This window comes from Otolemur garnettii, unplaced genomic scaffold (assembly GCF_000181295.1).
Source record: "Otolemur garnettii isolate 467f Iridium unplaced genomic scaffold, OtoGar3 scaffold00133, whole genome shotgun sequence".
Classification (NCBI taxonomy): domain Eukaryota; kingdom Metazoa; phylum Chordata; class Mammalia; order Primates; family Galagidae; genus Otolemur; species Otolemur garnettii.
In genome coordinates, this window is record NW_003852528.1 from 2,260,992 (window position 1) to 2,270,980 (window position 9,989).

At 49.5% G+C, this 9,989-nt stretch overlaps 1 protein-coding gene across 8 annotated transcripts in view; it reads left to right on the top strand.

The window, feature by feature from the left end:
• The window catches only part of LRRFIP1 (LRR binding FLII interacting protein 1), a 151,705-nt gene that overhangs the window by 67,117 nt on the left and 74,599 nt on the right, over positions 1–9,989 (top strand). For 3 of the 8 annotated variants that reach the window (XM_012810419.2, XM_023518267.1, XM_012810418.2), the window contains exon 1: positions 869–1,119. The exons of the other annotated variants lie outside the window; for them this stretch is intronic. In XM_012810419.2, coding sequence (XP_012665873.1) covers positions 1,054–1,119 — 66 coding nt within the window. In that variant the 5' untranslated portion in view covers positions 869–1,053. Of the gene's footprint in view, positions 1–868; positions 1,120–9,989 lie in introns of those variants that run through there. 8 annotated transcript variants of the gene reach the window in all.

Below are 9,989 nucleotides of genomic sequence, written 5' to 3' on the forward strand. Positions count from 1 at the left end.
TAAGATATGTAAGAGTTAATAGTGATCATTGGGGTTTATATTTTTTTTTTTTTTTTTTTTGCAGTTTTTGGCTGGGGCTGGGTTTGAACCCACCACCTCCGGCATATAAGGCCGGCGCCCTACTCCTTTGAGCCACAGGCGCCGCCCAGGACGTTTATTTTAAATTACCAGAAGCGCGTGCCGAGATTCGGGCCGCTGTCCCAACAGGGGACCATCTCCTCGCCGGGCCCTGGACGGTGCAGACCCCCGGCTTTGAGGCACGAAGTCCAGCTCGTGCTCACCCTGCGGGCCGCAGCGACTGTCTGCACGCAGCCCTGCGGTGCTGGAAGCCCCTCTTCCCGGGGGACGCGTCAGGCGGGCACCCCGGCGGAAGGCGCTGCGCTGGGACCGCGGCCGGAGCAGCTGAATTGGAACTGAGATTGTCGGGCGAGTAGGGCGGGAACGCGGCCCTCGCCCCGCCCCCAGGTGGCCCCGCCCCGCCCCGACTCCTCCCCCGGCGGACTCACCCCCCCCGCCCCAGCCGACCCCTGCCGGGGGCGGAGTCCTCCCAGGAGCGTGTGCCTCCCACTGCGCCTCCGCCCGCCCTCCTCCTGCTGACCGAGGCCCCTGCGAGAGGGCGGCTGGGCGGGGCCGCGGGCGGGGCCGGGGGTCTTTTTTTGCCCTTTCCGGTTGGGCGGTGATTGATAACTGCGGAGCCGGGTGCGGGGCGGGGCGCGCGGGGACGGGGCGGGCACCTCCGGCTGGTGCGCGCGGAGGCGGCCCCGGGCTCTCTGCGCCCTCCCCACGGTCCCTCCCCGCCCGGCGGGGCCGGCGGCCACCTGCGCCCCGCCCCTGCGGCCGCACCCGAGCCGGGAACTGGGAGCCGCTCCCCTGGCTAGAGGGCTCCTCCGCGTCCGGGAGCGCGGGAGTTGTCGCGGCAAGGTGTTGGTCCCCGTGGACGAGGTCCCCGCGCTCTGGGATGCGACGAGGCTGAGAAGTGCTCGCCGCGGACGCTCGGAGCCCCACGCGGAGTGTCCTCTGGCCGTGGAAGGACTTGGTTGGTAGCCGGGCAGGATGACCAACCCGGCGGCCGCGCAGAACAAGGAAATAGACTGTCTGAGTCCAGAGGCTCAGAGACTGGTAAGAAGGACGCGCGTTCTGAAACTTTTCTGACTGCGAGCGGTCTTTGTTGAGTTTCTGATTGTTCTCTGGTCCAGGGCGGTCGGAGGGGGTGTGGGGCGAGCTCCGCCGAGCTGGAACCCGCAGAGGAGCGCCCCAGCCCGAGGCGTACGGGCAGGAGCGGGCTCTGCTCTCCTTCGGCTTCGTGTCCAGCATGCGGCGCTCTGGAAAGCACGTTGGACAGTAGATGCCGCTTCCATGGACGAAAAGGAATGTGGTCTCTCCCCTCTGTCTGTGAGGATGGTCTCCTGACAGGCCAGCTGGTTGGCTCTGGCCAGATCTGCGCCTGGTCTCGAGTTTCACGCCGAGCTGCTCCTCGGTATTTTACACCACGCAGCGTCCAGAAAAGGTGCCCAGAGTCAGCACCCTCAGTGACCGGGGCGCTTTGCAGCGCTTATCCTTCTCTGGACCTTAGAACCGTCTCCCCCAAGGACCCTAGACCCCAAATCCACTTTGGCTGGTCTCCGAGGGTCTTCCCCGCCTGGACAGGATCTTCCGTCCGTGGTTTTGCTGATACCCTCCTCAGCACCCAGTATTGGGATCAAGGAGGTCGGAGTAGTTTGGCGTTAAAATTGGGCAGGGAGGTTTGTAATTGCCCGTTTTCTTGCAGTTACTGGTTGATTGTGAATGAGAATATTTAAAAGTGAAAGGATACACTTTTGAAAAGAAATATTTTATGGAGTTCGCGCATAGAGACCCTGTATTTACACTTTATCTAGTCTTCACGAGACCTTGATAAAGCAGGAGGCCAAAACAATCGCTCCTTCATCAGGAAGTAATCCTCTACCGGGTATTTGTGGAGGGTTCAAGATGAATAAGACTGCCCTGCCTTTTAGAGCGCTTCCTAGGAAATGCCAGAGAGAAGAGTAATAAATTCTGATGAATGTACACTTGAAAATTCAGTTCCTTGCTTGTCAGGTGGTGTTGGCTTTTTTAGTGACCATTTCGTTGTGCTTTTTCTGTGACCACTGCTGAAGTTCTGGCTGTGGGCCAGGCTTTTGGTTCCTCCCCTTTAACCTCATTAGTTCATAGGGTCTTGCAACCTGCAGGAAGGCCCTCAAATTGCTCTCAGGAAAGGGCTCTTGAAAGAAGGAAGGGCGAGAACGCTTCAGGGAAACGCTGGTGTTTGCCCTGGAGCAGCCTGAGCAAACCATAGATGGCAAGAACAGGGAAGATGTGAGGAGGGACCAAATGCTGGGCTGGGAGTCCTTGGCGGAGGCAAGAGTAAACACTGAGGTCTGGATGGGGGTAAGAGAGAGACATGCTGGTCAGAGGAACATGCACATGTCTGGTAAGACCTAGGCTGGCAGGGGCGGTGCCTACAATGTCTGTTACCAGAGCCCTGTGCTCCTCCCCAGCCTCTGCACTCTCACCAGACCCTCAGAGCACAGTCTGGACTGGGCCAGCTGACCAGGTGCTTGATCCTCCCAGGCTCCCTGACCCTCACCCGCAATTCCCAAATCCAGTAATCTGTGAAAACCTAGAGTTCTTGTGTTTTGTTTTGCTTTTATAAGTTTGTGGCAGAATTTTGGCAGAGAACTGTCCTGATGGGAAGCTATTTTTAATCTCTGTGCCTCTTTGCGTGAATGTTCTTGCATCTCTCTGCGGCCTTGTTAATGCATTTGGCTAAGAACTGCTCCCCAGGGTTGTACCAGGATATATGGTGTATGCACCTTATTACCTTTACAAAATCTTTTTAGGTGTTTTTACATGAAATTCTGAAACACATTTGGTCCTGGGGGTTCCAGTAAGACACTGTGAACCTGTAAGAGCCTTTTAAAGTAAATAGTAGCAAAAAGATTATTAGAGGGAGCCTGGAGAACAGAAGTAAAACGTGGTCCCTGATTGTGAGACTAATGGTCTGATCGGAAAGGAAATGTGTTGAATGAGGGCCAGGAGGGGAGTCGTGCAGTGTGCCACCCTGGGCCATAGGGTGGGTGTACCAGCTGGAGACTAGCAGTGGGTCTCACACTGGTGCCAGTGGTCTTCTGCATTGTGTCCCTGGGTCCTGGGGACAGGAGTCTCCAGTGGAGGCAGTGGGGTGAGAAGACAGCTGGGTCACAGGAGGGAGTAGATTTGGAGAGCTCCATCTCAACAGAGCAAGACAAAAGCCGATCCCAGCTCTTGTCTTAAGCAAGTCAGTGCCAGCTCTGGAGTGGCAGGAGAGGCTCAGCTACCCAGGGTGGAGAAACTGCATTTCTCTAACTTTTGTAACTTCCCCATGTTTGTGAAGGGTTGTGTCACCCCTGGTCTCTTTCCACATACTGATTAGCGCCCAGCACTTATAAATGGTACCATCCCAAGAAGAAGCTATCTCCCAAGTCCCATCTCATTGTATGCACCTGTGCCTATGCAGGTCTTGGAACGTGGGAATGTGGACACCCGTGGTGGAGGTGGAGTCAGCACAGGGTGGCCAGCCCTGATGTAGCTCAGTCTGAGATGACAAGCTTTGGAATCATATGGTTTGTTTTAGACATGTCATTTCCCTGAGCAGTTAGAAAGTAAAAATAGAAAGTTGGGTCTTTTCTAATACTCTTAAGAATGTCCTACTGGGGCAAAGATGGAGACTAAATTTCTCTTTTTCTCTAAGAGTTAGTTTCTGTTCAGTCTGAACTAATATCACACAGCAGAAGTCTCTTTAGCAAATTTCAGAAAACCCTGCAGTCTCAACTGCCACTTATGCTGAGCACAGGAAGTCAGGTTATTTATAGACGCAAAATTGTTTTTCAGTGAAGTTGATTGGAGTATTACCTGTTAACGTGTGGTTCTTCTCCAGTCCCTACTGAATCTGGAGACTAAATGTTGGTGCCATGTTTGCCCCTCAAAAGGCAAATGTTCAAGAGGAATTCTGATCCCTAAAAACGCGGGCTGCGTGACTCAGCACAGGAATTGTTTATGACTGGTTACTCATATGCCAGTGTTTCCAAAATATGTGTTCATATTTTAAGGAGTAATCTTGGAGCCCCAGAGTCCATAATGTTTGGAGTGCTAGCTGTTATCCCATCAGTAAGCCTGTTACCTCTCAATAGATGCCCGTCATGGGGTAGGGAGAAGAGGGGTTTTTTTTTACCTTACTCTTTTTACTGGAGGCCACCCAAATTTTAGTATTTTTTTTTTAATGAAGAAGCTCATTTTCATGGAACAAATTTTCTAGAACTTTCAATATCCACACCATCTACATAAAATTAAGTAAATCCAATTCTGTCTCCCAAGTTTCTTAAAATGGATTTTGACAACGTCCAAGATTGAATAGCTAAGAATTTCCATGTATGTGATTGCAGACCACCACTACTAACCCTCCCCCAGCTCAAACCCCAAAACAATAAACCAAACAAACAAAAACCCCAGCAGTGGGGTCTCCACAATGTCTCATGAGCCTCAGCCCTTCATTCCTTTGGGAGAGGGCCAGTGTTTCAAGTGGCTTCTCCTTGATACTGTAACTTGACAAACTTAAAGACCAGATAAGTAGTTTTCCCTTGAATCAAAAGTCCAACTATTTTATAGTAGAAAAGTAATTTTTCTTAAATTACTAATGAGGATCTGCTTTTAATTTAAACCAAAATGTTTCATTTGTATGTTTGTGTAATGGAGATTATTAAAGCAACATTTTGTATCCTCCTGTCCTTTTTGTTTTAAGTGGCAAGCTGATGTGTACTTTTCCTAGGGGAAAAGGAATCAGGCATGGGCTTTTGGTGAGGGTTGGGAACACCCATCTGCCTCCAAAATTTCCCCTGGGGCGCCTTTTCCTATGGTTCTGCTGGGTGGGCACCTAAGTACTCCTGTCTTCTCCTTGTGCTTCTAAACTTAATAGGAACTGAATTTATACTGTTACATTAGTACCTGTCACGGAAAACATTGTGTAAATTGTAAAGTAGCCAACATTTACCAAACCCCTGCTGAGTCAGCCCAGCAAATGTCTGATGCGGAAGTTTTCCCTGACCCTTGCCATAACCTCATGGGGGGCAGATGGTTTTGTCATCTCCCGTGTACAAATAAAGAGGAAACTGAGGCTCAGAAAGGTCCGGGGACTTTCCAAGTCCCCACAGCTGGTAGGCAGGGGAGCCAATTCAGACTCAGAACCACTGACAGGGAACTGGTGCTGATAACTGTCACCACTGTAAACAGTGCTTCAGGCAGGGCCTAGCAGGTGGATGTGCTGCCGGAGTCAGCATTTCTTTGCAGCCTGGGGTCTCGCCCCCATGTGAGGGCTGAAGGATTTCCTTTCAGGAAGGCAGCCTTTAGCAGGGACCCAAGTTCTTGTTCCTGAGTGCATACCGACAGGCTTCATCCCATCGAACTTTCTATATCTGGTAGCTTTTCGACTGGAGCACATTTGATGAATTTTATTTTTCTAAATAAGGTAAAGAATAGTAGAAAGGAAAGACTGTAGTGACGTCTAGTTTGCTACTTTTATGTCATACTAACACCTAATCCATTACTTATGTCAACATAGGTATACCCAGGAACTGCTGTGACTCATGGCTTTTTTTCTGCCTGTTGTAGCACCTCCCTCATCCCAGCCCAGGAGGCGGGTTCACTGAGCAGAGAAATGACAGCGCCTGTGTATTTTATAGCTGGCTCCAGGGATGTCCATCAAATACAGGCAAGCTCATCAATAGCTGTGTGCTGCCCTGGTACCACTGGGACATTGAGCCTCATTCTGAAAGGGAAGTTTACATATTTTGTGAAACCTTAAAGGTGAGGGGTGTTAAGAACAATCTTGGGTAAATCAGGCAGAGAGAAGTGCTGCTGGGAGGGAAAGCACCTCCCCTTCAGTCCTGCACAGCCCTGTTAGTGCTGGCTCTTGTTAATATTCTCAGTATGTTGAGGCTGTTGAAAGAGATGTGAAGATTTGTTCTTCTCAGGGAAGAAAACATGTCTGAAAAACGAGAGGAGACGTTCATTGGCAGCGTTCGTGTTGCTCAGCACCAGTGTGGGTGGCTGCCAAGCCCAAGACCACGTGGTGAAGTTTGAAAATGTATCAATCGTGGCTCTCAATGAAGGGACGTCAGTCATTTTGTTCTTGATTGGTGTGTGTGTTATTTTAGGATGTAAAGTACTTTAAAGATGTTTATTATTCTGAGAAGTGAAGTTAGGAGATTTCCAGGAGTGAAACAGGGAAAAAGAAGTTTGTGAACAATCTCAGTGTACATTTAATTATTAATTACTTAATTCACCTCTGGGATAAAGACACAGAATTTCAGACTAAACTCTTAGAGATTATACAGGTGTAGCATTTCAGAGAAGGAAACTTTTAGAGACTGTGTTCCCCCAGCTTCTATAACGAGGGCAAATATTCAAAACTTAATTACTCCAGGCTCATGTAACTTATTAAACAGCAGAGCCCAAATTGGTGGGTCAGGTGGGGTCTGCAGGTTCCCCTCTGGACAGTGTCCCGCTGTGGAAACTCAGGTCCCTACTGACAGGCTGCAGCCACAGCCTAGAGAGGTGGTTGGACCCAGTGCTTCTGGGCTTGTCCACTCGGTCCCGCAGTGCAGAGGCAGTAGGACAGCTCCTGGGGGCCTGGAGGCCTGGGTGGGAGCAGCCTTGCAAAGTGAAGACTTCCTTGAAGGGCTGCTATTTTATCATAAAGCTTCATGATGATTTTAGTCTCCTCCGTAATTCGTCTGAGTTAGTTTTGGTGGGAACATAGTGTTATAAATAACCAGTTCAGCTTTAGTCTTTAACTTGGTGTCTTCCAAATCTTTACCTCCACTTGGTGAAAGGGTGCCCTGCTTACCAAATCTTTACCTCCACTTGGTGAAAGGGTGATCCGAGCGCTGGCCCCAGACCTGCTCTCTAAGATGAGCCCTGGCCAGTTTGTTGAGTATGGTTTTGTGCACTGCTTCCGCGCTGAGGTTCTACAACTGTGGTTCCTGACCCTGTCAGACCCAACGTCCCTTCTACATCAAGTTCATTAACTTCCTAATTACTAACTGGAAATGAAATTCGTAGGTGATAAAATAATTGATGTAATTTCAACTCAATATAATATTTCTTATAAAGAAGTATAGTAAAGGTAATTTGTAGTAATAGAGTACGAATTTTGATACAGAAATTATCAAACCCAGGTCCACCAGAAGATGAGCGTAGTAGCCTTACTTGCACAAACCCTAGCTTGGGGGCATGAATACGGACAGGGCAGGCACGCTGTGCTGAGACCCCCACACCACCATCTGCATGGCCACTGTCTCCTGGGGAACATAGCCAGGTGCCTCCTTCCCTCATTTCCATGATTCCTGAAATACTTAATGTACACGTTTGAACTGTGTAAAATATATTTTGAGTCTTCATATAAGTTGGAATCAGTTTGTAGATCTAAAAATAAAAATCAGGACTTTTTCTGTCTGCCCAAGTGGCCACAGTGTGAGCCTGTCTCATACCAGGGTGACTGGTGGACCTGGCCCTGACCTTTTTTTTTTTTTTGAGACAGAGTCTCACTATGTCACCCTCAGTAGAGTGTTGTAGTGTCACAGCTCACAGCAACTCAAACTCTTAGTCTTAAGCGATTCTTAAGCGATTCTCTTGCCTCAGCCTCCCAAGTAGCTGGGACTACAGGTGCCTGCCACATCGCCTGGCTATTTTTTTGTTGTTATTGTTGCAGTTGTCATTTTTGTTTAGCAGGCCCATGCCAGGTTCGAAACCACCAGCCTCAGTGTATGTGGCTGGCACCTGGACCACACTGAGCCACGGGTGCTGAGCCTGGCCCTGACCCTTTCATGCCATCAGCCCCACCCATCATTGTGACCCCCCCCACTTCCTCCCATTTCCTGAATTCACTGTGACCCTGTACTTCCTTCAGTGACAGTCATACCCCCGGTGTCCTCACTGGGTAGCGATTGTCCTCCTCGCCATGACTGCAGAGGGGTTCCCTGTGGTTACAGGGGACTTACCCTGGTTGCCTGCACTGAAGTAAAATGTGTGTGGTGGCTGAGGGGCTGGGCAGTGGTCAGGAGACACTGGCCTTGTGCTTGGCCTGCGCCTTGCACTGAGTAATGCTGTTTTTAGAGGCTCCTACATTTGCCAGGTAGGGGGTTTAGGTACAAAACAAAAGTTGGTGGCAGCTGCCACTTCCTGTAGCAAAGACAACTCGGGAAAGGGGTTCCGTGCGGCGGCTTCCACATTGCTCGGCACGGCTCCATCAGCTCCAGGCTGGAAGCTGCCCCCACGCAGGTTTCCCTGACTTGGCCCAAGCTTCTCTCTTAGCCCCAGGAAGGGTCACAAGTGGGCTGAGGCCCCGCCTGTTCTAACCCAAACTGGTTCTTTGTCACCACTCCCAGCTTCACCTGTGTAGTCTTCCTATTACAGCCACGTGCATAAACTTTATCTGCATCCTCAAAACTTTTCCAAAAAGGTTATAAGCTATAGTTGGGACATTTCCTGGGGCCTGTGAAAAACTGCTACCTGTCTTTCGATTCTGCTTGCTTTTAAAACCTGAAAGCGTGCGATGAACATGGACACATCCTCCTGCTTGTGGAGTGCAGCTGAGGGCTTGCTCTTCTCCCAAGCAGCCTGTGGGGTGTCACTTCCATCTGTCATCTGAGGACACAGACCAACCAGGGAGGTGGCAGAGTCCCTGGGGCCCTCAGCTGAGTCCAGGGCCTTGTCACCACTACCCCCATGGAGCGTGGCAGTCACTGGCACCTCAGTGTTGTGCAGTAAATCCCTGCTGGGCCCGAGCTGGCCTCAGCTGAGGTTTGGTGCTTTGGGGAGCCCCAGAGCTTTCTCAGACTGGTGGAGGAAGTGACAAGCATCTCAGTCCTGTTTCTTGAGAACTGCCCAAGAATTGTGGCTCATAAATCCCTTCCAGCTGCTGCGCAGAATTCTGACCCCCTTGGGTGTCACTACTGAGTTTAAAAACAGAATAAGAACTTTTTCTGTGACCGCAGGATGAAAGGTCCTGGGGTGTAGAATTCCACACTAGGCTGCAGTCCCAGGAAAGCTTCGAAGCTCAGAAAATGGACAGCAGAGCCAGGACTCCCTGAGTGGTTCAGGACTTAGAAATAAAAACAAAGCAGGAGGAATCATGCTACCAGACCTCAGACTGTATTATAAATCAATAGTGATCAAAACAGCATGGTACTGGCACAAAAACAGAGAGGTAGATGCATGGAACAGAATAGAGAACCAAGAGATGAATCTAGCTACTTACTGTTACCTTGTCTTTGACAAGCCAATTAAAAATACTGAGGAAAAGATTCCCTGTTTAACAAATGGTGCCGGGTGAACTGGCTGGCAACCTGTAGAAGATTGAAACTGGACCCACACCTTTCACCATTAACTAAAATACACTCTCACTGGATTAAAGATTTAAATTTAAGACATGAAAGTATAAAAGTATTAGAAGAAAGTATAGGGAAAACACTTGAAGAAATCAGCCTGGGCAAATATTTTATGAGGAGGACCCCCCGGGCAATCGAAGCAACATCAAAAATACAGTACTGAGACCTGATCAAACTAAAAAGCTTCTGCACAGCCAAGAACACGGTAAGTAAAGCAAGCAGACAGACCTCAGAATGGGAGAAGATATTTGCAGGTTATGTCTCTGACAAAGGTTTAATAACCAGAATCCACAGAGAACTCAAGCGTATTAGCAAGAAGAGAACAAGTGATCCCATCTCAGGGTGGGCAAGGGACTTGAAGAGAAATTTCTCTGAAGAAGATCGGCGCACAGCCTACAGATACATGAAAAAATACTCATCATCCTTAATCATCAGAGAAATGCAAATCAAAACTACTCTGAGATATCATCTAACTCCAGTAAGATTAGCCCATATCACAAAATCCCAAAACCAGAGATGCTGGCGTGGATGTGGAGAAAAGGGAACACT